General features: G+C 37.2%; 1 protein-coding gene across 7 annotated transcripts in view; it reads left to right on the top strand.

Annotated features, from left to right (window-relative positions):
• Positions 1-27,978, top strand: part of LOC124116009 (neuroglian-like) — a 225,160-nt gene that overhangs the window by 84,799 nt on the left and 112,383 nt on the right. For 5 of the 7 annotated variants that reach the window (XM_046477202.2, XM_046477200.2, XM_046477206.2 and 2 more), the window contains one exon: positions 24,828-24,986. In XM_046477202.2, coding sequence (XP_046333158.1) covers positions 24,926-24,986 — 61 coding nt within the window. In that variant the 5' untranslated portion in view covers positions 24,828-24,925. Of the gene's footprint in view, positions 1-19,634; positions 19,805-23,902; positions 23,999-24,827; positions 24,987-27,978 lie in introns of those variants that run through there. The other 2 variants (XM_046477203.2, XM_046477205.2) reach the window with 2 other exon arrangements.

The following is a 27,978-nucleotide window of genomic DNA, read 5'->3' on the forward strand; positions in this document are numbered from 1 at the left end:
AGTTGGAAATTTGTGGTAACAGCAGAAATGTAATAAGTGTAAATTATTTAAGTGTCATATTATTCCAGATTATAATAAAAACGATATTTAATCAAGACAAACCTCATAAATTGATCATGACTGGGAGTTCCCTCCCTTTCAACATTTATGCTGAAATAGTGCCTCTTGTATATATGGTATGATACAGGCAATTGTTATTTTAGCTGTTAACCAATCACAGTACAACAAAATTAAACTATCACCATGCCGTCGCTGTCATACACACTGGACTGACATTCAAGATGGCAAAGCGTTAATCTGTTGTCATGTCACAAACATCAATTGCCAGTTTTGGGGTAAGTCAGAAATCTCCCCCTGACTGCCAATATGCCTGAGCATAGTTCCCCCATGAACAGTATTTGATTATCACAGCGTTTCACAATCAAAATACTCGATCCAGTACATGGATACTCGATGTCCTAGAGACTAACTTAAACACATGATACTAGTTCGAATGATATTCATTGAAATTGAGGATATTGCAACACACCAAGATTGAAACATGAAAAGTCAGAGGATATAAGATATCTCATTTTAATAAGGTCAAACAGAGATTGAAGGCCATAAATACAGAAGCCTGGTGGCACTGTAATGATGGCTATTTTGATCTAGGGGGATATTTAGGTCAATTACTCCACAATGATAGGCCCAGAGGGAGGAAATGATAGGTACATGGTATCAGAGAGCATCTGAATATTACACCAGCTGAAGAACCACAGTATTGTGCAATCCTTTAGTGTTAGATTTCTAACTACTGTTGGACTCTCTGATTGGCATTTTGATTTCAGAATGGGTGAGATTGTGTCTTATGTTAGGAATGTGACCTTGCTTGATGTTCAGAATGGGTGAGATTGTGTCTAATGTGATGAATGTGACCTTGCTTGATGTTCAGAATGGGTGAGATTGTGTCTTATGTGAAGAATATGACCTTGCTTGATGTTCAGAATGGGTGAGATTGTGTCTTATGTTAGGAATATGACCTTGCTTGATGTTCAGAATGGGTGAGATTGTGTCTTATGTTAGGAATATGACCTTGCTTGATGTTCAGAATGGGTGAGATTGTGTCTAATGTGATGAATGTGACCTTGCTTGATGTTCAGAATGGGTGAGATTGTGTCTAATGTGATGAATGTGACCTTGCTTGATGTTCAGAATGGGTGAGATTGTGTCTTATGTGATGAATGTGACCTTGCTTGATGTTCAGAATGGGTGAGATTGTGTCTTATGTGAGGAATATGACCTTGCTTGATGTTCAGAATGGGTGAGATTGTGTCTTATGTTAGGAATATGACCTTGCTTGATGTTCAGAATGGGTGAGATTGTGTCTTATGTTGGGAATATGACCTTGCTTGATGTTCAGAATGGGTGAGATTGTGTCTAATGTGATGAATGTGACCTTGCTTGATGTTCAGAATGGGTGAGATTGTGTCTTATGTGAGGAATATGACCTTGCTTGATGTTCAGAATGGGTGAGATTGTGTCTTATGTTAGGAATATGACCTTGCTTGATGTTCAGAATGGGTGAGATTGTGTCTAATGTGAGGAATATGACCTTGCTTGATGTTCAGAATGGGTGAGATTGTGTCTTATGTTAGGAATATGACCTTGCTTGATGTTCAGAATGGGTGGTATTGTGTCTTATGTTAGGAATATGACCTTGCTTGATGTTCAGAATGGGTGAGATTGTGTCTTATGTGAGGAATATGACCTTGCTTGATGTTCAGAATGGGTGAGATTGTGTCTTATGTTAGGAATATGACCTTGCTTGATGTTCAGAATGGGTGAGATTGTGTCTTATGTTGGGAATATGACCTTGCTTGATGTTCAGAATGGGTGAGATTGTGTCTTATGTTAGGAATATGACCTTGCTTGATGTTCAGAATGGGTGAGATTGTGTCTTTTGTTAGGAATGTGACCATGCTTGATGTTCAGAATGGGTGAGATTGTGTCTAATGTTAGGAATATGACCTTGCTTGATGTTCAGAATGGGTGAGATTGTGTTTTGTGTGAGGAATATGACCTTGCTTGATGTTCAGAATGGGTGAGATTGTGTCTTATGTGAGGAATATGACCTTGCTTGATGTTCAGAATGGGTGAGATTGTGTCTTATGTTAGGAATGTGACCTTGCTTGATGTTCAGAATGGGTGAGATTGTGTCTAATGTGATGAATGTGACCTTGCTTGATGTTCAGAGTGGGTGAGATTGTGTCTAATTTGATGAATGTGACCTTGCTTGATGTTTAGAATGGGTGAGATTGTGTCTAATTTGATGAATGGGACCTTGCTTGATGTTCAGAATGGGTGAGATTGTGTCTAATGTGATGAATGTGACCTTGCTTGATGTTCAGAATGGGTGAGATTGTGTCTAATTTGATGAATGTGACCTTGCTTGATGTTCAGAATGGGTGAGATTGTGTCTTTTGTTAGGAATGTGACCTTGCTTGATGTTCAGAATGGGTGAGATTGCGTCTTATGTTTAGGAATGTGACCTTGCTTGATGTTCAGAATGGGTGAGATTGTGTCTTATGTTAGTAATATGACCTTGCTTGATGTTCAGAATGGGTGAGATTGTGTCTTATATTAGGAATGTGACCTTGCTTGAAGTTCAGAATGGGTGAGATTGTGTCTTATATTAGGAATATGACCTTGCTTGATGTTCAGAATGGGTGAGATTGTGTCTTATGTTAGGAATATGACCTTGCTTGAAGTTCAGAATGGGTGAGATTGTGTCTTATGTTAGGAATATGACCTTGCTTGATGTTCAGAATGGGTGAGATTGTGTCTTATGTTAGGAATATGACCTTGCTTGATGTTCAGAATGGGTGAGATTGTGTCTTATGTTAGGAATGTGACCTTGCTTGATGTTCAGAATGGGTGAGATTGTGTCTAATGTGATGAATGTGACCTTGCTTGATGTTCAGAGTGGGTGAGATTGTGTCTAATTTGATGAATATGACCTTGCTTGATGTTCAGAATGGGTGAGATTGTGTTTTGTGTGAGGAATATGACCTTGCTTGATGTTCAGAATGGGTGAGATTGTGTCTAATGTGATGAATGTGACCTTGCTTGATGTTCAGAATGGGTGAGATTGTGTCTAATTTGATGAATGTGACCTTGCTTGATGTTCAGAATGGGTGAGATTGTGTCTAATTTGATGAATGGGACCTTGCTTGATGTTCAGAATGGGTGAGATTGTGTCTTATGTGAGGAATATGACCTTGCTTGATGTTCAGAATGGGTGAGATTGTGTCTTATGTTAGGAATATGACCTTGCTTGATGTTCAGAATGGGTGAGATTGTGTCTTATGTGAGGAATATGACGTTGCTTGATGTTCAGAATGGGTGAGATTGTGTCTTATGTTGGGAATATGACCTTGCTTGATGTTCAGAATGGGTGAGATTGTGTCTTATGTTAGGAATATGACCTTGCTTGATGTTCAGAATGGGTGAGATTGTGTTAAGAACCTCTGACCGTGGCTTCACATCCTGATTTGTCCTGATTATGTTTCTAGGTTTGTCAACTACATACCTATGGCCATCGGTTTCAAGACCTGCTTCATTTCAAACTTTCCTGCCCCATCAAGCTGATATACTATTCCATATCTGAAATATTGTTCAAAGTGGTATTAAACACTCACTCACTCACTCACTCACTCACTCACTCACTCACTCACTCACTCACTCACTCACTCACATGGTGTAGACTGTATTGTGTTGGTATAACAGGAAGCAGTTTTAGATTTTTTTACTCTCTTTTAAACTATCTGTGCTTCTGTGTGTATAAATATTGAGTCATACAATGTGCAGCCTATATAATATTATTGTTAAATATTGACGTAGCAAGCACAATCATCTTTGGCTATAACCTCCGGGCACTGACATCTACAAGGCTATTGACACCTTTGAAATTGACAACCGCCTAGGATGTCAGGTAAAACATCACTATATCAGATTACCACAAATGGTTTTTTTCAACAATTTAATGCTTCAACATTTGTTTAGATAGTATAATATTAATTCTTATTCCAAGATTGTTCAATTTGGAAACAAAGAACCCCGATAAACCAGAAAATGGGAGACGCTGTTTGACTGGAGGGGTATTTAGGATTTCAAGACACATATCATCTTACTAGATATGCTAATGTGGTCTGATACCAAATTTCCCCTGTTTGAAGAACATGTTTATTCTACTAGTGATTATACCCCCACATGGGGTAGCCATTTACAACTTGAAATTGACAACAGTGTCTGGTTGCTGTCTGGATTTACAATCTCAAGTCGCTGCCATTTAAGAAGAAGAATGGTAAATTTCCTCATTTTGCTGATCCAAGAATCATAATCTCCATTATAAATCATACAATTTGTTGCAACATTTGAAACTTCTTTAAAATAAGGGATTATTTCATTTTGGCAGTGACATAGTAAAGTGATGTGTTTTGAAACGAGAGAGTTCTTAGAAATGATTTATTTGAAAGGGATTATTTGGGCTTAACAGATGTGATTTCACTTCATTATATTTTCCAGATGTATAATTAAGGATGATGCTGAGGTGATCTTTTACCAAATTTAGCATATAAAGTTCACAGATTTTGCAGTGCAGCCATTAAAAAAGGAAATTCAATATCTTGGAATCATTACTTCATAATGGAAACTATTTGGAATGCTTAAAAGGAAAATGGAAACATCAAGAATAAACCTGTCTGGAATTACAAACTTAGCTGAGGACATTGTCAAACATACTTGAAATGATTTCAAACCTGATGTAAAGTATGGAAAATATTTCACAACATTTAGAGAAATGAAAAAAAGTAAACACAACTGATTTGAGTGAGTGAGAATGGTTTTACGCTGCTTTTAGCAATATTCCACCAATATCATGGCAGGGGACACCAGAAAAGGGCTTCACACATTGTACTCATGTCGGGATTCCAACCTGGGTCTTCGGCGTGATGAGCGAACGCTTTAACCACTAGGCTACCGACCGCCCCACAAATTGATTTGAAACATTAGTACAACTTACCAAACATAAATAGAAGCTATTAAACCAATCATTTTGTCATGTGGTCCTTGTAATCGGTTTCAAAAGATACAGTTGTCAGCGTAAAAATAAGACGATGTTTCAAGAAACTCTGACACTTTGAAATGGTCTCTTCTATGTAGATGCGAGGTGTTTTTATGTACATGCCTGTGCCAAAATTATTTTCAAGTAAAAAAGAATTGAGAGGTATCGTGACAGGGTAAATTCTTGTTTTCTGAATGAATTTATTGATCAGTGCCCTGTTCGCAATTACTTTAATCCAGTGAGTGTGAATAATATTGTAGATTTCAGGATGCAAGTGGCAGGCAAATGACAGGTGTATTACACGGTCTGTGGTGTTCATTTCGATGTGTCTAGCCGAGCTCTCAAATGGGACCGCTAACCAACAATGGGATGTAGAGAGATGCATTATTTCTTGTTTGATCATTTTCGATGTAGTCTGGGTTTAATTCTTGCGCTTTTCCTTTTGAATGCTTTTGAGAATAGTACTTTATCTTTGATGTTGACCATCATCATCATCATCATCATCATCATCACTAAAGCCATCACCCTCATCATCACCGGGGGCACAGGTGGCCCAGTCGTCTAAGGCGCCGCGATTCGCTGTGCAGAGTTGCGTCCCTTGGGCACGCCAGAAACCTATGATTGTGGGTTCGAATCCCGGTTCGCCCCGATTATGTTTCAAAGTTTGTCAGCACCATACCCGTGCTCGTGGGTTTCACCGAAGTGGTAAACGTCTTAGACCTGCATCACTTCGGGCTTTCCTCCAACATAAAGCTGACACGCCGCGATATAACTGGAATACTGTTAAAAGCGGCGTTAAACCCAACTCACTCACTCACTCACTCGTCATCACCACCACTACCATCACCATCATCACTACCACCATCACTATCATCATCACTACCACAACCATCACCACCATCTTCTCCACCACCACCACCATCGTCATCACCACTACTGTCCTAGGTGATACTGTAGTTGTCTTGAGCAATGCAGAGTAGTGTATGTATCATAGCAGTCTGGACACACAGGTGGTCATGGGAGTGAATTTCAGATCCACCCCAATAATGATCCTCGGTGTGGTAGTACCAGAGCTATTCTCACTGGTTTCACCACATTGATAAATGTCTGGAACCTGTGTCTCACCAAGCTCTCCTCACATACTGACTAAACCACAAATGCCATATATTCAAGCCAATGTCTAAGGTGCAAAAGTTGCTGTGCAGAGTTGCATCCCTTAGGCATGCCAGGAACCTATAACATGGGTTTGAATCCCAGTTCGCCCAGTTATGTTTCTTGGTTTATCAATACCATGCCTGTACTCGTGGGTTCCACTGAAGTGGCGAACATCTAAGACTTCAGGTTCCCCCCCCCCCAACAACAACCTGGCACACCATTATAAAACTGATATTCTGTTCAAAATGCATTAAAACAAACTTGCTTCAAGATGATATTATATTTATAAGGGTTCATATGGTCTGTCTTACAGACCCTGATATAAATATGTACAGCCCATGCAAGTCTATAATGTTTGACAAGTCTAGATTTATGCAGTGTCTCAAAATGAAGAGAGTCTCTGGGCTCCTTTTTATTAAATTTTTATTAAGATAATTTAACAACTATTTTTTTTCTGTACAATATGTTCATTTCAGAGACTAGATGTTAGTCTAGGGTTCATCCATGACCAGTGTTTTGTCATGCTGTTTTGGATTACGCCTTCATCCTGAACCAGTTCCTCACACAAACATGTCCACCTGCAGCAACACAGGGGTTGTATAAACAGATATCTCCCTATTAGGCTTCCTTTTCCTCTGTGTTTCAAAATCTCAAGATCTGAACCCAATTCTACAGTATCCATTTCCATCTTCAGTTTAAGGCTTCTTGAAAGCCTTCACAAACCAGTGCTGTTTACAGTTCAGACTCAATGAATAAGGATGTCATCTTATTTACAGTTATTTTTTGGGCAAAGGTAATCATTTCCAGAGTAATGGCTTGACATCCTCTGTGTTGATGGGAGGAGGAAGCTCTTGTTTCAGATATTATGTTTACTCACAGAGATTGACATCACGGCTTGAAACAACAGGGCCCTGAATTTAATTTGTTTGCAGTTTAAACAGTTTTAAAGAGCATTGGAGGACATTTGTTTAGATGGACTATTCACAAACACCTGGTGTCATCACTTTTGGATAGTGATTCATGCACATGCTTATGATATAGTCCGAATCATACAATCAACTCTGCTTTTAGTAGAGATTTCTAAAGACATAAAGAGGGTTTTGTGGCTTTTATATAAGTTTTCTCTCAAATGGCCAAATATCCAAAGTCTGAGATTATTTTGGGTGCAGAGCAATCTGATGCCAAGTCTCAATCAGGTAATGTTTTATTTGTGGAAGTAATTTGACTTTTCATATCCTTCATGATGTTTTTTTTCTTCTTTTTCTTAAGAAAACCAGATTTAATTGCACTTTTCTCAATAGTCTCATTCAATATTTTGTAACAGATGTTTTTGAAAAATTAATTGCATTCTCATATTGTACTGTTTCATGTAGTTGGACTCATATGAATGAATTATTTCGTCTTTATGCCATTTCAGTGCAGTTTCTAGTTCAGCTAGCACATCGGTCATTCCTGAGTATACAATTATACACGCTATAGCCGTGAAACAGACACTTGAAAACTATAAACTTGCAAAACTCTAAAATATACTACAGTTGTAACAACCTCTGTATACAGAGTGACAAAAGTCTTGTTTACATATTGTATACATCAACAATGCAAAGTAAACATTCGTTTGCCAAACCCTCCTCTCACTGATAGCCTCATATAGGAATCTCCTAAACAATCAGTAATCCCAGGATTATCTCCTAATCCCTTTTAGATTGGTATGATGTGTTTAAATTGCAGTCACGTGCCTTATCTGTACTGATAAGGAACACTCTTTGTTTGGAAATACCTCACACGTGCTGCTCGCTCCGACAAGGTGACTACGAGGAGTGATGATGCTCCACGCGGTTTGTTTACAGATTTACGAGGGTTATAGCCTGAGGTCCCCTGTCCAGCTACCTGGGAGAACAACGACCATCACTCACTCGTCTCTTTCATGCTTCTGCAGACCCTTTGTAGTACATTCTTGTTAACGACACTCGTCAATTTACTGACACCTGCAATTTACGTGGTGGAGTGGTCTGTCTTGCAGCATACGTGTGTGGTTTGCCCTCATAGGCATGTTTGAGTGCAGCGTAAGGAGTCTTGTATATTTGCAATACATGATGGTTTCCTTGAAACAGGTGTCGGTTGTGGATTTCAGTGTGGGTTTTATGGCACTTATTTCTCATTGATTTCTCCATAGGCTGAGACATATCCCTTTGTCCTCCAAGGATACTTTTAATGTTAAATTGGATTCTCACACATGGAATATAAATGCCAATTTGGAATAGCTACAGTCCAGACGTAAAATGGATCGGATTTATAAAAAAAACTACAACAAATAAATGTAAGTAGGTTTTTCAATTTCAAATCTGTCTCAGGGGATGAAACATTGTAGAGATTAATCCTATGCGAATTACGACCTGTTTATGGGTCGTTGTCGAGATGGTTAAGTACAGATGCTTATATCTTGATTTAATAGTCTGTTGAATAAGACTGAGAAGAAAGTCTGACCAACATTAATAACAGAAGTTGAAAGGTGTTACTTGTTGAGTTGATTTAATATTGTTGTTGATGTGGTGTAAGTATATTGGTATATAAATCAAGGTAAACACTCAGCATCCAGGTGTGCAAAGGATTAGGTTGTTTTAAACTTTCATCAAAGATGCAATTTAAGGTGACAAGGATTAAATCTTGAAACTACTTTCTGTACTGTTATAAATAGTATGTGGTATCGGTAAACCGATTTATTGTCTGAGGTTTACAGACAGGCAAATTTTGTGGCAAGTATGTCTTAGATTTAATTTAATAATATTTATTTAGTTCATATACCTTCCAAGTATGTATATGTATATTTATGTTAACCTTAGTTCAAACAGTCCTAGGAAGAGGTAACACACTTCATTTACCGGTAACCTGAAATATGATATTGAAATATAATTTAAGTTTTGTCATTGTTTAAATTTGAGTATTTGTATAGTTGTTAATAGCTTTTATTGAAATCAAATTCATCTGAATTTTTGTGTCATTGAGTGCATGTTTATCATTAATCTTATGACAAGTTTCTTTTGTGAGGGTGTATTTCTGTGGGTTTTTCATGACTGTAATGTACAACACATGTACAGAATTCTCCTGTAACAAAGGGTCGTCAAAATCACACGTCACCTGTCACATTCTCATCATGGATGAATAAGACACGACAACATTAACACAACATTAACACGTAGGTTTTCAACCGTGACATCCCCGGGACAATGGGACTTCTGCAACATGTTACCTCAGAATGAAATATTAAACATTCGACCTATAACCCAGCACTGTCGCTAACCTAAATGTTCATTAAAATTGCATTTTAGTTCAAAGGAGGCAAACTTCCCTATGTTTTAAGCAAACAATTTTTTTAATACACTTGTTCATATCTTTTGTTGAATATCCGAGTCAGTTCCACCTCATTTAACAGCCAGCATCTGTTTCTGTTTTCTCAATCTCAGCCAACATCCCAATGCTGGCTTCATTTCCGAGTGTAATTTTCATCATGAGAGCTTTCCTCTACACCTGTCGGTCTGTAATTCCTTCCCAGACAATTAGGGGATACTCTTGCTGCTAATTGCAAAGTCATGTTTCCCCCATTTTTTCAAGGTTTAAGGCTTATGACTTTAGGAACACTTAGATGCAATTAGCAAGGGGCTCTACTCATGTTGATTTCTGGAAGAGCAAGTGTACAATTCAACATTGGGATAAAAGTCAGTTTTAAAGTACCGTATTCGACGTAATAAGCGCCCAGGGCGCTCTCAAAATTAGAAATAGGGGGCCCTTATTAGAATATTGTTTTGGTGGAAAAAAAAGAGTTGAAAGATAAATTTCGTGGTTTATGCTGACAGCCTGAAATGTTTATGTACGACATATATTTTTCCTGAATTTAATTGCCCATAATCAAGGGTGCATATAACGTTAACACACGAGTGCGTATTATACGGGAATAAATAAATCGTGTGTACATTGATCAATTGGAATGGGTGCTAATTGGAATTTTTCACCTGCCAATATCTTAGCAAATGTTGCCGTGGGCGCTTATTAGAGCGGGGTGCTTATTACGTCGTATACGGTATGTGCATTTGCCAAATAGTCCATAAATAGGACTCTGCAAGGTTTTCATTAAAAGAACATTATTAGTGACCCATGTCTGGAAATGGCATTTTCCAAATGAACAAAATTTCACTGTATAGCTCAACCGGTCACTTGTTCGAAAAGCAATAGACAAATGGGTAAACTAGGTATTGTTATATGAGAAATTTACAGGTATACATAACAAAGATTGATAGTGGTAAGTAAATAACTAGCTTATTTGATTGATTTATGGTGTTGTATTTGAAGGTATTTTGTCTAATTGGTAAATGTTTGTGCCCTGGAAACCTAGAAATCTGACCCATAAATTTCATGTAATCACCAATTTCCCTTGCTACTGTTATTACCGGGGTATTTTTGGCCTAGTTTACAATTAATCAACGATGGTGTTTGTAATTCGAGATGAACATGTCACCGGTTCAGACAATGGTGGTTGACTGAAAAATGATTTGGAACATAGATACGTTCTAATGATCCTCACTGTTTACACAGACAGATATAACTGAGTCAAGGATCATAAATTCAAATTATTCTAAACAGCCTAGGCAGCCATGAGAAAAACTTGCCATGAGGATCACCTGAATTATGAGATGTCATAAGGTTGTCTGAACATGATCCTCTACAGGAAGCACAGCAGATAATAACAACTCAACTGGGTTTAATGTGGTCAAAAAATGGTTTAACAACCTTCATTCAAGTCTCCAGTGTGAGAATACGAGCATCAGAGGTTGGTTTTTTCTTGTACATACACATCTCATAGGAATGGGGAATAACCCATGGTAATGGACAATAGACATTTTAATAATCAATTTTTCCACATATATCAAATTTACTTGTTCTTTTGGAAATATCAGTTTTCACTTATGTTGTGCAATATATTGTTTTTATTTTGATGTGCCATGAGGATATTGATAAAGGTTTTATCGATGTTGTCTTAATGGAAGTATTGTGTCAGTGGTCATAAACCTTTCGCAATCTCAGAAAATTGTCAGTTTTAATGCACTATGTGGGGTTTTATTACTGTTTAATATTTCTAAGTGTTTGCTAACCCCCTGTGAATATCGTATTGCTTATCGAAGCCAGAGTATCTGCCACAAAATACCTCTGCCTTCTTTCCTAATGTTCAATACAGGAAGCAGGCTGATTGGGTGAGTGTTTTAATGGGAATTACAGCGTGCAGCGGTTCCTGCTCCCATGGCTAGAATGGCGCACACATGAGACTTTGGAATAAAGAAAACTGCAGCATTAACTGTAATCGTTTTTACTTCAATGACATATTTTTTACAACAGGAACATTGTGTCTAGAATTTGAATTCATTTATAGATTAGGTGATTTTGTCTGTCATGTTTCTTTGTTAAAAGTTTCAGTGGGTTGGATAACTAACAATGAAGACAGGTGACTTGTGGATTTCAACTTTATTTATTCTTTCAGTACGATTTTTCGGTATAGATGCTAGTACATTTATCAAGCAAGCATTTGAAATACATGTCAGCTTTGTATTCGTGATTCCATCTTGTGAGGTTATTTTTCCATTTCTGTCATATTTTTTGCAGAAGTCTCGTTTTCGCGTTTCTGACTTTTATGAAAAAGCTGCAATTGTTCCGTGACATAATTCCTAATTCCTATTACCCTATTCAGGATTCCTAATTGTTTCCCAACCAAGATCTAGGTCAGGTAGGCCTTAATCCCCACACAATAACTAGCAGAATAACAATGCTCTTCGCGGAATGACAATGCTCTTCGCGGAATGACAATGCTCTTCAGATCCATGAGTGTTCCGAGTTTGTGAGGTAGCCTCAGTGTGAATGGATTGAGTGAGAAGCGTGGGAGTGATTTTGGAATATTATTTGATGCAACAACCTCATAATTTGTTACCTCAGTTACCTTCTAAATTGGATTAAGTCCTATCTGGATCAGTTGTGGGAGTTCTCACTTCTACTCTCAGCCTTAATTGTTTCCATGCACCCAAATCGAAGGTTAATTATATTACTAGCCCTTCTATAATGCCAACCTCAATATAACACTTACGGCCTGTATAACCAGACTTCACTTTATTCATATTAGTGGCTCTGTAACATAAAGTCAGTTATCATCAGTTATAACAAAGGCAGAAAAACACAAATCATATCTGTCCCTAGTTTTATTCAGTTTGTCGATAGAAAACATGCTCATCAGACTCCATGGTATAGCATTCAAATATGATAAGCCACAGAATTTCTGATATAATTTCCTTAAATTGACCACACCATCCCCTTCTATGTTGATCCTGAGAACAATGAACTCCATGCAGTGTCTCAGTGCCAGACGTCAATACTCACCACCTGTCGTCACAATGCCGGATGGACGCAGGTCTCTTGATCTATAATTGAGATACAACGTTCTGAGCTCACTAGGCCATGGCCTATAGACAAATGACAAGCACAATGGTCATTAATTCATAATGACACCTCAGGCTAGTAAACACTATGTCTGAGTGTTCAGTGTTGGGACATTTGTGGATAAGCGACACATGAGCTGCTTGGAGTTTTGGACTACATAGGGTAGTAGGTAAGTAGGTGCGGTATTATTCATGTATTGGTCTGTGTTAAGTCTGGGGAGTTTCGGGGGGGGGGGGGGGGGGGATGGGGGAGGGAGGAGTTCGTCCTATCATTGCATGTCTGTCTCTGGGTTATCACAGACAGGTCAAATATTTATGAAGTGGGAATCTTGTGGGAAGTTGCAGACAGGACATTAGCATGAATAATAAAGGATCATTTAACACAGGATTGGAAATTAGGATTCTCGTGACTGAAAATTAAACCACACACACATGCATATATGTATATGTATAGGATCCGATTTTGTCTTGTTATATTTTTTATATAGACCACCACTAAATATAATAATATATCAATTAGTCAAAAGTGAGGTTTTCTATTTCTGTTCCCATTTAGGCATTCATCAAAAAAAAAAACTGCTCAAAGGGCTTTATGATTTTACTTGGTAGTTGATTTCTTCAATAAATTAGCAAGCAGTACATAAACCATTTGTCCAAGTATTTTTTACCAATGTCCTCTTTATCAGTTTGTACCAGAAACGAAATGGGTGTAAAATGGGTTGCATTTTAAAGACGGTATGGTAATGTATGTAATAATGAGTAACTGAACTAAGTGGTACATTATTATGTCATTCCTGTCACACATCACAAATACCTGAAATTGTTCACATTATTTGGGTTGTCAGTTTTGACAATGCTAATGTCAAAACATTGAATTGGATCTGTGTCTATCATCAAATTTGTTTGGCCATCTGTGACCGTGCATTGCCCTGGAGGGGATATATATCATGTTCCTGACAAGATGTGATTGTGCTGTTAGTAGCGACAAATATATCCTCCACATTATCAGAAATATTTTTAGGGATAAATTTGTTATTCGTTACACGAGGAAAACACGTCTTAGTTCTTAAAACATTCTTTTAGAATGTGATACACATATACCCAATACTATGCATATAAAGTACTTTTTTATGCAGGGTGCTACCAGTAGAGCAGGACATGTTTATCCTTTTTGTGAATACCTGGTGTCATCACTGATTCTCAGTGGTCCGTTCAAAAAAATTTCCACACCCATTTTGAACTTACCACCAAGTGGAATCTGTTTCGGCAGAAAATCTAGGCTGGTTACTCTCGTGCATTGACAATTTATATTTACATCTACCTGCATCTGTGCCAAACAATTGTGTAGACAAAATTTCTTCTGGGTCATGTGACTTCAAAAACTAATCATTTCAGAGGTGGAGCCCAGATTTTGAAAAAGCAGGCAGGCTCGATTTGGAGGTTGGTGGGGTTTTGGATTGGTTTGAGGTTTGGGGTTTGTGGGGGCATTGAACAAAACACTGACAGAGTGATCGTTCCCCTCTGGATCTGTAAGTGAAGGTTTGTGTCACGCAGTTACACTGTCAAATAAACAACATCATTATCAGTTTATCCATGGTAAAGTCATATCATAATGACGATATATGTTTTATCAATAGACATTAACACATGTTCTCACATTTTTCCAAACCGTAGGTCATGTAGATTAATTGATCTACTGGTTGCAGACGGTGAAAATTATCATGCATGACAGAACGTAAGTAGAAGGTTTGTGAAGTCGTAATGACATATGACAGTCAGAAATATGGCAATTTAATTACTGATATATAGTGATTATTGATATTCCATGACATGCACTAGATGGAAAAATACCAAGCATCGTCTTTATTTCCACACCACTGATAATAAGATTCTGGTATCTTTCTGATGAACAGTGCGGACTAATGAATTTAATACCTTTATTGATCAGACACATCCAATCAGTATGAGATGCCTTATGTCAATTCGGACCATCAATCATTCTGCTCATTTTATAACACTCTTGTACACAGCCAGGTCGTCGATGGCGAATTTACATTGTACATATATCCCATTTCATCAAAGGAAAATAATCAATTTCAGACTAAGATTAACTAAATTGTCAACGATTGGCTCGGCTAGGTATGTGTTATTTTTACTCCCAGCAATCAATAGTGTAAATTTAATAATCGAGTTGTATCTGTCTGTATTTCCTTCAACTGCTGCTTTGGACTTTCCGAGATAATTATCCCCAAATAATCATTTGCCAGCCACGATTTAAGAGGATTTTTTTGCTTGAATTGATCATTACAAGTATCCAAACCTGTGTCAGAGAAGTGTTAGGGATAGTTAGTAGGCAATTACAATATAGCCAGAATTCATTTACACAGATAGTTGGGATGCCTGGCTTTTTGTACACAAACACCAGTTTGGTGGGATTGGTAAGGCATCGACGGAGATATTTTTGTTGACTAAAGCCAAGTTTTTCATTAACTAGGACTTAAAATATTTACACTGACCAGTTTTATGGGGATGGGTGATGTAGCTGTATTGATTCAGAGTCAAGGGAGTGGAGGATGTCTAGTGTGTAGGTCTGGAAAAGAAAATTGGGTGAAATGAAAAGCTCAATAGACATACTATTAGGACGTAAACTAATTGAAATTACAATTTTATTTACAACATAAATGCATGTCTGGTTTGTTTTTGTTCCTAAGGCATATCATTGATTTTTACAAGTACTTCATTGACTTTTTCCTTTCTTGCCTATATCATTACCTAGTCCCCTTTCCTACATTGTACATCCCGATCGATGCTCATGATGTCATTCACTGCCAGACTCGATTATTTACGGATTGCCATCATCTAGCTGAAATATTGCATAGTGCAGCACTAAACAAAAACAAAACAAACAGAACCTTTTACTGATAATGACTTACAAGTAGCTGATACAACATTCAGTGTCGGTCATCAACCATCTACTTCATCAGTTACTCAAGTATACATTTTCTTCTTGCCCTTCATCTCTGGTTCCTATTCTCATGCTTTTGTTTTGAATACCCTTAAACCTTTTGTCCATCTTTTGCTGTGTTGGCTGCAGCATGATGGAGTGTTTGTTTGATTGTTTATTGTTTAACGCCGCACTCACCAATATTACAGCTACATGACAGTGGTCTGTAAATAATCGAGTCTGGACCAGACAATCCAGTGATTGACATCATGAGCCTCAAGTCATGCACTTGGGATACAATGACATGCATCAACCAGGTCAGCGAGCCTGACCAACCGATCCCGTAAGTCGCCTCTTACGACTAGCATAGTCGCCTTTTACGGCAAGCATGGGTTGCTGAAGACCTATTCTACCCTGGATCTTCACGGGTAGCATGATAGAGTGACTATGAGACTTGCAAGTTCAGAATATCCTCACATATTTGGGCTAGAAAAAGAATTATGTCATAAGGTTGTGATAACAAACCCTGTGTTACCAACCTTGTGAAAACTGTGAAGATCAAGAGGAATGCTCCCTTCCATGTTATGTATCTCATAAGAAAAATAAAGGGATGGTTCGTAGCCCAAAGGTTAAAGCGTTCGTCATGCCGAAGAATCGGGGTTTGATTCCAGACATGGGTACAATGTACGACGTCCATTTCTGGTGTCCCCCGCCCTCATTGCTGCAAAATTGCTAAAACCAGCTAGAACCATACTCACTCACTGACTCGTAAGAAGGAAAAAGTCTTAAATATGAAGAGAATCTACAAAGAGGAAATATTCTCAAGAATGAGCTTCCTCCATCTCTGATATTGCATAAAATAAAATAGCTAAAGAACAAATCTAGCTTGTTTATCTTCAGGATTTGAGGTATCAAACACAATTTATCTATCCCCATGACCCTTCTGCCATTTCAGGATACCAAAGTCATGAATTGAATAATGAGCCATTTACAGGATTTATTCTCAATGGACGATCTCTTTATCCCAATTAGTGTTCCTTGTAATCAGTATTTAGTGTTCTGAAACATTTGGTCCTGAGTGAAAAAAGCCCTGGTAATGTCAGTAGGCAATATATTGAGGATATTTTATGTCAGCTAAGACTATAACTTATCACCAGATGATGAAGGGGAAAGAAGTTGATGTGAGACGTTGTGTATGTAGAATAAAGAAGTTGTTATCTCTAATGTTTTGTCATACTTATCATTGGTAGTCAGGAAAATAGCATACAGACATTCTTAAGTAGATGTCAGGAAGACATGGTGGCATGGGGTCCTGTGCACTGAGCACATGTTACAAATCAGGTGAGGTTACATGAAGTTGGGAGTTGGGTTTCTTGGCTTTGGTTCTGCTTCACACCGAAGAACATGCAGCACATGTGATATCTCCTTATGCAGGAGACTTTGTTTAAAACTTGCGTCTGTTCACCCAGCAGTGAATGGGTACCCAGTAGGATGAGATTTTATCACGACTGTTAACTTTCATGTAACAGCTTGAGTTGTATACTGCCCAGGGAGTTCAGCTTGAATGCTCACTGATCCATTGACTGGAGTACAAATGTAGGATTTGGCACAGTATTGATATGCACATTATTATAAAAAAATCTAAAACTACTTTAGATTGAATCCAGGGGCGGTCGGGTATCCTTGTGGTTAAAGCGTTCGCTCGTCACGCCGAAGACCCGGGTTCGATTCCCGCCATGGTTAAAATGTGTGAAGCCCATTTCTGGTGTCCCCCGCCCTGATATTGCTGGAATATTGCTAAAAGCGGCGTAAAACCATACTCACTCACTCACTCACTTAGATTGAATCCATGCAGGTTCTTAACTGTGTCATTCAATCTGTAATCTACAGTACTGTGTCTATCAGCATGCAGTGGCTGTTACAGAGAACGTGAGTGACTGGCTATAGTTAATCCACAACAAGTGAGCTGTCTGAGTGTGTGAGGGAAATCAGTGATTTTGTCTTACACCACAGTCATCAATATCACAGCTATTTGACACAGAAAAATATTCATTGTGGGCAAAGCTGACCAGATGTTGACAATCCATGGAGACAAGTGATTGTCCAGACCACCCATAGCAACCATCTGATCTTCATTAGTCAGCTGTTTGGTCAAACATGGAGGTACTCGGGACCTATTCTGACATCAAATAGAACCTTTTGGGTATTCATAATGGCGTCTGTGTCATAGCAGTCTAGACACAATGGAGGCAACAAATTTGGAAAATCATTGTAATAAAGTGATACTGTTCAAGAAAATGATGAGCATGTGTGTTCCTAAGTGTATCATCTGCATCTGTAAGTGAAGTCATGACACCAGGTGTTGCTGAAAGTGATCAAGATGCTGTGTGAAGATCTATGTCAGTTCTCAGTTGACTATTAAAGATCAAGAATAGCTCTTCTGAGGAAATTTGTAGATGCCATAAGACTCAAAGCTAAATTTGTTTTACCTTTGTCCTTAGGTCTTTGTCATGAAAGCAGTGCCAAAGTTGGAAATGTCACTGGCAAAGTGTGGGTACCCATGACAGTCAGGGGCATGTATGGCACACCGTCTATTTCACTTAGGGGGGCACGGGTGGCCCAGTCGTCTAAGGCGCCGCGATTCGCTGTGCAGAGTTGCGTCCCTTGGGCACGCCAGAAACCTATGATTGTTGGTTCGAATCCCGGTTCGCCCCGATTATGTTTCTAGGTTTGTCAGCACCATACCCGTGCTCGTGGGTTTCACCGAAGTGGTAAACGTCTGAGACCTGCATCACTTCGGGCTTTCCTCCCACATTAAGCTGACACGCCGTGATATGACTGGAATATTGTTAAAAGCGGCGTTAAACCCAACTCACTCACTCACTCACTCACTATTTCACTTAGTAAGGCAAAGAACCCATGCTTGCCTTGATAGACGACAATGCTTATTGTAAGAGGCGACTAATGGGATCGGGTGGTCAGGTTTGCTGCTTGATCGATGCATATCCTCGTATCCCAATTGCGTGGATCGATGCTCATGACATCAATCACTGGATTGTCTGGTCCAGACTCGATTATTTACAGACTGCCGTCATATAGCTGGAATATTGCTGAGTGCCGTGTTAAACAACAAACAAACAAACAATTGTAGTCCCTGACTGTATGAAGGGTCATATAGCAACATGTCCATCATCCACTGCACATGATAAAGTTACATTTGAGGGCAACAAATGGGTGACTGTTCTTTTCAAGACTGGAAATACAGATTACATTGTATTCTCATTAACATAAGAATAAATTACCAAACCTTTTAAAGAATTATATAAACACGTTAAAGAAAGAAAGACGTGTTATATACTTTTTATCAAAGTTCTTGGAAACAAACCTATTCACAAATCTATTTCTACCAAAGAGCATATTTTTCTTGTGTGTGAAAAAATAAAAGGTATGATAGAATATATATGTCTGTTCTTTAAAATCTTTTGGATTTCAATCACGAAAGAAAACTGATTCTAAAGTTTCAATTTACATGCTTGAACAGATAAATCAAGACTTAATTGAATTTCAAAATCCTTGTCCAGTTGTTTCAGCAACAGTAAGTGCTTTTTGAGCCTTTGATCTTCCCGGCAACCACGATGACTATGGATTGGGAACTAAGCAGCTTTTCATATGGAAATAATCTGGTTACTGTCTGAAAAAAAATCGCTTTTAATAACTTGGGATACTTTTATTTCATAAAAACACCTCTCCTCGCCATCAAAGGAGTAAACCAGATTGCTGGAGACTGGTTGGTGTTTATAATATACCTGTGCTCGGTGCAACCATGTTGATTGCTCGTACATTTCATACAGCTGTTGTCGCCATCAAGAATCCATCAGCTGTCGGTGAGTTTTGAAATTAGATTCCATGCACTGTGGAACTTCAGCCCAGATGAAAACACCAGTGAGTGGTATGGCGCATGCAGCATTGACCTAGCGAGGTCGACCTGTCAGGTCGGGCATGTCCCCTGCTTTCGGTGAGAATGCTGGATATATGGAGTGGCAGTAACAGGATCATTGGGCTTTGGATATTGAGACAGAAGGTTGTTGATAGCGTGTCAATTTCAATGGCTGGTGTAAAGACGGCAATTATGTGAGTTGTACTTGTCATGGTCTTTAAAGTAGCTATCATATTGTATGTAATTTGCTGTGAAGCATGTATTGATCTATCTACTCTGAATTGAACCACAATTCATTGTTAGGATGTCCGTTTCAAATGTTTTCAGGAGTTGCAGTAACATGTCGTTGATTCAAAGGATCTATTTGATGTAGTTTTTCTGGGATACGTTGTTCATTTGATTTTAGGGCTTAGATTTACAGAAAAACTCTTCTAATTAGAATCAAGCTAAGCCAGACTAAGTGTCTGTGGTGATATGTATTTCAGTTCAATAATGATGTCAATAGCAGGTAAAGGATATGTCTCATGGTGTTTGTTGAGTACCATGTTCAAAGTGCCAAGTAATATTAAATACTTGCCATTGCATGAACAGGGCTGACATTCGACATACATAGTTAGGATTTGTCAGGTAATTTGTTGTTTGACTATATTTTAAGAGTTCAGATGAATATATTTGACGCTTATTCACATTAATCTAAAATTCTGTGCTATAATATATGTCTACGAAACAAGTTGAAATCAAACAAGCAGCGTCATACTTTTTGTAGGGAAATTTACTTTGTAGGGTTCATCCCTCTGCCAAGACAGGACCTAGACTTGCATAAGTCTTTAGGGCAAAGATTATTAGTTTACATGATTATATAAAAACATGATGTCCTTATAAGAGACTGGCATCCTTGTACTGTTGTCCACTTATCTAGACTTGCCTATTATGAGGCTAGAATTATTATATATTATTATTGGACTTATCATTCAGTACAGCCTTGGACAAGTCTAGCCAGGACCAAATGATCATGGGTTCAAATATCGGATCTGTACCTGTACTCTTGGCTTAAACTGATGTGGTTAATGTGTACTGCCTAGACAGTTAGTCTTTTCTCCTACATTGAGTTGAAATACTGTTGAAGTGTAGAAGGTATGTATTTATAGTATATGATTATACCTCTCTATATTGCACTTGTCTCAGGCTACAGTGCTTCAGCTGTCATCACATTGTTTACTAGTTTTTAGGGAAAATATGTTTGGAAAACAAAATGTGACAACAAGAAAGCTATGCAGTGAACATCACACACTTGAGTATGGTTCTTTAGTTTTATTGTGAAAAGGACCTTTAGAGATGAGTGACTTTTTCAAAACATTTTCTGGTATTTTTCCCAAAGTTGACTCCCAAAGCCGATGCTCAAATCATTTCATTTGGACTGATTGCTAATTGTTCTCAATTTACTTTCAGAAAATTGTGTAAATTTTAAAATATTATTCAGGGGCACGGGTGGCCCAGTCGTCTTAGGCGCCACGATTCCTTATGCAGAGTTGTGTCCCTTGGGCATGCTAGAAACCTATGAATGTGGGTTCAAATCCCGGTTCGCCCCGATTATGTTTCTAGGTTTGTCAGCACCATACCCGTGCTCGTGGGTTTCACCGAAGTGGTAAACGTCTGAGACCTGCATCACTTCGTGCTTTCCTCCCACATTAAGCTGACACGCCACGATATAACTGGAATACTGTTAAAAGCAGCGTTAAACCCAACTCACTCACTCACTAAACTATAATTCAGAAAAGACACTTTGAAACTAAATGGAAACCATGTAGAAGACATTGATGTTTATTTTAATTAGGGTAATTGCTGCAGATATTTCATACAATTTAATTTACTTGTTTATTGCAAGAAGAAACATGGCATATAAACCTCCAGACCAATCATATCCCTGTTTAGACTAAAGTGCCGCGATACAACAGATTAAACGTGGATTGGATTGAATGAGGATCAGTTTCATAGAAAATCAGTTTAATAACAATTTATAACAAAGGAACGCAAGATACTATTTTGAAATGTCAGTTGATCATGAGGAAACTTGTTTTGAAAAGTTTCAAAATAAAATGAATATAGAACTATACCAAGTAGAGAATTGATGTAAGCAAATATTCAACATTACAGATATTTTCACATTTCAATAGTGTAGACAAATGTAATAAAACACTGATAAAACTAAATCACTTTGAGATGTTTATTTAAAAAAAAATAACAGCCCAAAACAAATTATTTGCATTCATGTCGCACTTGTGTGTGACTTGTGTTTAAAAGGCAACCCCCTTTTCTAAAAAGCTGTATATATAGCCAAGCTTTAGTGTCATTTGGAGAAAAAGTGTATTTCTTTTAGGAGTCATTTCAGCAAGTAGTTGACCTGGAATTGATATATGAGTCGGTATCATTCGTACAGTTGCAGTGTGTGTGTGTTACTACTGAAACAGGTTTGGATTGCAGGTATTAAGGTTATTTAGAGCAAAGTAATCAACTTCATCCTTTATAGTTAAGTAGCTATCATGATGAATTATTTATCAACGTCATCAATAATTACCATGTATGTATTCATCTGCCTGGTGATTACTGACACAATGTGTCAAGTTACTGATCAGCCCACAGACTGACGTGTGTCTTTTATGTCGAACAGTTGGTCAATTTTCATTTTCTTGCTGTGAAAGGGTAGGCTGATTATTTATTCTGAAAAATATATATTGGAAAAAATGTTAACAATGGAAAATCATTTTTATGAAGTCTAAGGTGCCGTGAATACTGGAATATCAGATGTGAGATTTTATGCTGATCTCAGCAATAGGTCATCCATTACGGTTTAACCTAAACATAAGCTTTACATTTTTTAGAAACATGTGTTTAATTGTTTAATAATGGAAAAACATTTTATTACCCCGAAGTTGTATAACTTGCCTGGGCTAAACAGTAAGTGATGTGTTATGTTGTTGTTTGAGATATACTATCTTTAAGTTACATTAAGAACCTGTAGCAAGCTGTAACAGAATCTGTCGTATGAAGCTGTAGGTGAAGCTGTAGTATCACTCTGTAGGAGCTGTATTATCAAGGCCGTCTTCTTTTCGGTCAGTGCTCTCTGAAAATAGCTGCAAGATTGCTGATGCAATGTTAAACAATAACCACTCACTCACTCTTTCAATGTAACACTTCAATACAGCTGTAGTACCTTTATCAAGCAAGTGATATTTATTCCGAAGGAAGTATATTGCAGGGTCTGACCATCAGGCATACAAGCAGAGAATTTATGTGTTTAAATAGATATAAAAAAATGCAGAGAAACGATTATCTACAGCAACATGAGCCACATGTTAGAGTTGCTTATAAAGATTTTACCATCTACCACCTACCATCGACCACCATCAACCACCTATCATCACCTACCGCCATCTACCACCATCTACAACTACTAAAGCTTACTTTCGCAGTTGGAGTTGTAGAAATTATTCTGTTTTATCAGATACATTCTGAACTTTCATTGCTGTTTATTGCACACTTGGGTGTAGTGATGATGAATCATTGATGTGAGGATGGGAGATGATATGTTTTATGGATGTTTCGTGTTTGAACCCAGGTGTCGAGAGTCTAGCTATGTTATTACTATTGTAGTGTTTTCAAAGGATTGATGATTTCGATCTACTTTTATTTTCGGTAGACAAAACTCTTCCATTCTATTAGTTTGTTTAAGTTATGTGATTTAACGGATATTTAGTTTTCAATATGAAATGTATCATATATTTTATTAAAAAAAGTTTTGTCTAGCTGAAATGTTAGTGGTTGCTTTTTACACTCAGACAGTAAACAAAAATTGTGTTTCAGGAAACATAATTAAATATAAATAGTGTAAGAAAATAAATGTCTGTATCCATATTCCATGTGTTTTTAGATAAAAATTATTTCAAAGGTTAAACACTTAGAAAATATTTTTAACAAAATAAATCCTTGTCATTTATTTTTAATAAAAAGATGAACTTCCTGTGGTTAATGATAACAAATAATTGAAATTTATGACAATTTCATATATTTTTCCTAAGAACCATATGGAAAGTTGATAGTTGAGCTCATTTTGCTTTCCTTCTTTCATCACGGTTAAAAAATGACAAGCAGGAAAGTGATACTGTTTTCCCCATGACGTGAAATTCAAAGAAGGATGTAAAACACTCCTTCTGCTTTAAGAGTTCTCGAGTGTGTGAGCCAGGCTTGTATTTATGAAATGTTTACAGGCAGTGTGTGTCATATGGTGGGAACAATTGTAAGGGAGGTGTTGTAGAAAGATGCTTTAGTCACTGTTGGCCACAGGATCGCTTTGGACTCACAGGGAGACCTGTTGAAAAGAACTACACTTGGTAGGAAAGCGTAATTTGTTTCTGCAAGACATCCGTTGATTGCTTGTATATATAACTGTTGACTTCACAGAAACTTTCTGACCTGTTGGTTTATTTCATGAATCCATTTCTGTTTTGAGCTTGTATTACAGGAAACTGATTCTAAATAGGTCAGTTTTGGTCTTTAATATTTGTTTAATTTGAGAAAGCAGGAAATGATCCCCTGATGTCACATTTCAGGGGTAATTTTGTTTTATGTGAGGTGATGAAAGTGATCACGGCAGTTTGTCATGCATCAATTTCTGTCACTTATTTCATTATGGTATGAATGGACATGTAGATTTCAGCTTTAGGGCACAGTTGTACAATTTCCTTTGTACTCACTATGTTAATGTGTTTGACCTTTCAGAGAAGTGATTTTAATATCAAGTGGAATTGTATTGATTAATTTGAAATGTATCTTCATATTTGATGATTTGTTCTTGGGAAGGTGTTGCTGTTAAGCATTGACATTTAAGATGATGATTTAATTACATGTATGTGTTTGTGCAGCTCAACTCTGACACAGTTTTAAAATAAATTGCTGATGATACTTTTTTCCAATATTAATTTTCTTTTTTTCCCTTAATTATAAGGTACATTTACCTGAAGACAATTCAAACATAAAACCTCTAGACTTTACATTTATTTATCACCGGCTTTACTGGACTAAACCACTTTAATAATACCTTTACCAACAATGTCAAATCCCCATTCAAATACCATGTAACCCTTTATCAAAACCTCAGTGATAACATATCATTATGTTGTCTTATTGAAATTGACTAATGTCTGTTTCATTATATTCTAGGTTTACAAGTCAGGTTGAATCACAGTACGTGGATGTTATTGGTGTCAATTGCACAGAGATGTGAAGTGGGAAGGAAGGTGTCAGCATCTGTTTAAACCATGAGGAGTTCTTACACTGAGTTAGCGCTGCTGTGGCATTGGTTCCTCGTGCCAGCATTAGGTGAGTACCAATTCTTTCATGCCATTTACCATTAACATTCTTGCAGAGTTTCCGGTGAGGAGATATGCCAACAGCAATTTCCATTTGTATTTAAATTGGTGAACTTGGCAACAATGTTTTAGACTGATCAGATATTTAGTAGATGAGGATCTTAAAATAATTTTTTGTTGTACATCTGTCCATTCACATTTTGTGCCAGAAAAAACAGAGTATGTAAAGGATTTACCAAAGTATGGCATCATAAGATGACTGTTCAGTATAGTTCTTTTGACAACCAAATCTCAGTATGTAAAATTTAATAAGTAATGATTATGAAATGGGTTTGAGCAGTGGAATGTATATTCTTAATTACTGTATTTATGGCTACTTTATTTCAAACTGGAAACTCAGCAAGAATGTGATCTTCTACACTTTATGTACATGTGGAATCAAACCCAAGACTGGTAAGGGATGACTGAACACTCGTACCACTGGGCTACCTCACTCTTGCTCTCATTGAGAGACTTTCACATTCAGTCTTTCTCATCCGGAGACGTTCACATTCAGTCTTTCTCATCCGGAGACTTTCACATTCAGTCTTTCTCATCCGGAGACTTTCACATTCAGTCTTTCTCATCCGGAGACGTTCACATTCAGTCTTTCTCATCCGGAGACGTTCACATTCAGGTACATGATTGGAAACACTTTAAGTGTGAATATTTTGCATCTAATGTAAAACAATTTCCGAACCAAATATTAATACCAAATGTTTTAACATCTGTTTACACATGACATATATCTAAAGCATGACTTATCGTCTTCTCCAGCAGGTATAACATTAGCATCCGTTTACAATGGTTACAGGAAATTCAACATATATTCAACCCACTTCTTTGTAGGTTTATGTTGATAAATGGATCTTACACTCTCACACTGAAGCACACTATGACAGAAAAGCTAAGCCAGACCCTGAATCCTACATCTGTGATCATTATCAGCACATTTAGCTCTTGATCGAGAAAACAAAGGCATTATTGTCAGGAAAGTAGAGAATAAATTTACTTAATGACTTCTTAAAGCCAATCTGATGTTTAAATCACCATTTATCCTTCATAAGAAAGGGTTAAGAGAATAGGTGCTCATTTTAAGCATACTGGTTTATTATTTCTCTGCGCGATGTGTCTGGTGTGAATGTTTATGGTGTGTTGGTGTATATTGATGAAAGGATGTTTGTGTTTTGCTTATGGTCAGTCACTTCAGCTTGACCGTGGCTACCTTATGCTATTTACAGTCCGGGTCAGTTAAAGTGGTTTCAAGGGACCATATGTTTACACCCATCTGTGACCAGTCCATCAATACCTATAGCCTGTAAATAGCTTCCTGTTCATTGTTATTGATATACCTGCTTCCATTTATTCATATTGGTACCATATGGGGATTAACACAGACTAAAGTGGGATTATGAGAGATTTATGGCTTGAATAAAACTAATTTACAATTTGATGTATAGAAATAAGGAATTCAGACATATTTCCATTTATGAAAGGATAATATTTATTAGTTTGAAAAAGTCTTTGTAGTTGTGAAATGATTCCAGAGCAGATATGGTAGTTGACATATGATTGACATGTAATATACAAACTGCCAGAGATATATTCGTCGACTCATGACCAGAGCAGTTTGTCCTTGACCTTTGAATCACCTTTATGACTTGAAATATTTCATAAGGTTTTACAATGAACTTAGATTTGTTTCGATCAATTTAAGACCTAAAACAAATTTGATTTCCGTTTAAAATCTTGTTACATGGTTTACATCAAGTTAAAACCTACTTTTCCTTTTTTCTGATTTTGTAATAGGATTTTTAGATGAAAGACCTATTGTGATTGAATGAGGCCAATGAGACATTAGTGCATGTAGTTCAATCTCTTTGATGAGTTATTATTTCAAGATCACAGAAGCTACAAAACCAACTGCAGGAAGACAAACTATTCAGAATTGTTATTGTCTGCATTTCTTCCCAAGTAAGCGCTGTGTCAGTTGTACCAGATAGTACTGTTCAGATTTCAAACATCCTTTGGTACTGATTGGTTTCCAAGACAGAAGAATCTTGATATAAATTGAACCCAGATTTATTGAATTGAGTGATGTGATCATGGATTACAAGAGCAAATTGGTGTATTTAGGATAATATCTAAATATATAAGTTATTCAATATTTGTTTGATGTTGGTGTCTTGGGGTCGAGGGAAGACGCAGGAATAACTCGTCAGTAATGATTCCAATTTGCTTTGACAATGAATACGTAATGCTCATTGATGTAATTTTGAAGACAAAGACACTAGATGTATGTACGAGAGAAAATGGAGCATTTACCGTTAGAGTTTTGTTAAGCTTCATTTAGTATGGATAGAATCGAGGTGAGTTGGGTTGAGCAACTTGTTTATGTCTTAGTTAGAATGCAATATATGAGTCTTTGTTCTGATTGTACGCTTTGATGTGAGACAAATGAGATGCTGTCGCTAATATCATCTTAATTTTGAATCCTGTTTAAGTGTTTCGCTTCTGTAACGGTCACAATCATTTCCTTTTTCCTTCTCATTCTCTGCTTTGATGTGGGTCTTATTGTCAGAAGACTTTAAAACCTAACATTATAAGTATTATCTGTTTGGTTTAAGATGTATGTTTTTTAGGACATTTAAAACAGTTTTAATATCTGGACGATTGATCTAAACATTTGAATTTGTTCTATAATGTATATATATGAATATCCTTATCTGTTAACACATAGAGAATTCTAAGTTTTTGTATATTCTTATTCATAATTATTATTATTATTTTATGATTATTGTCACAAAAAATCACTCCAGATTCCATTTGATGCAACAAGGTTGCTTTGAATATGACATTTGTAAAGATCATCTTCGTAACTAAATAATAATTAATTTTTTCACATTGTTAATATATTAAGAGCATCATCATTTCTATCAGACTTCCATTAACTTCCACTTTAA

Source organism: Haliotis rufescens, unplaced genomic scaffold (assembly GCF_023055435.1).
Source record: "Haliotis rufescens isolate VD_foot unplaced genomic scaffold, xgHalRufe1.0.p SCAF_68, whole genome shotgun sequence".
In the NCBI taxonomy this organism is placed as follows: domain Eukaryota; kingdom Metazoa; phylum Mollusca; class Gastropoda; order Lepetellida; family Haliotidae; genus Haliotis; species Haliotis rufescens.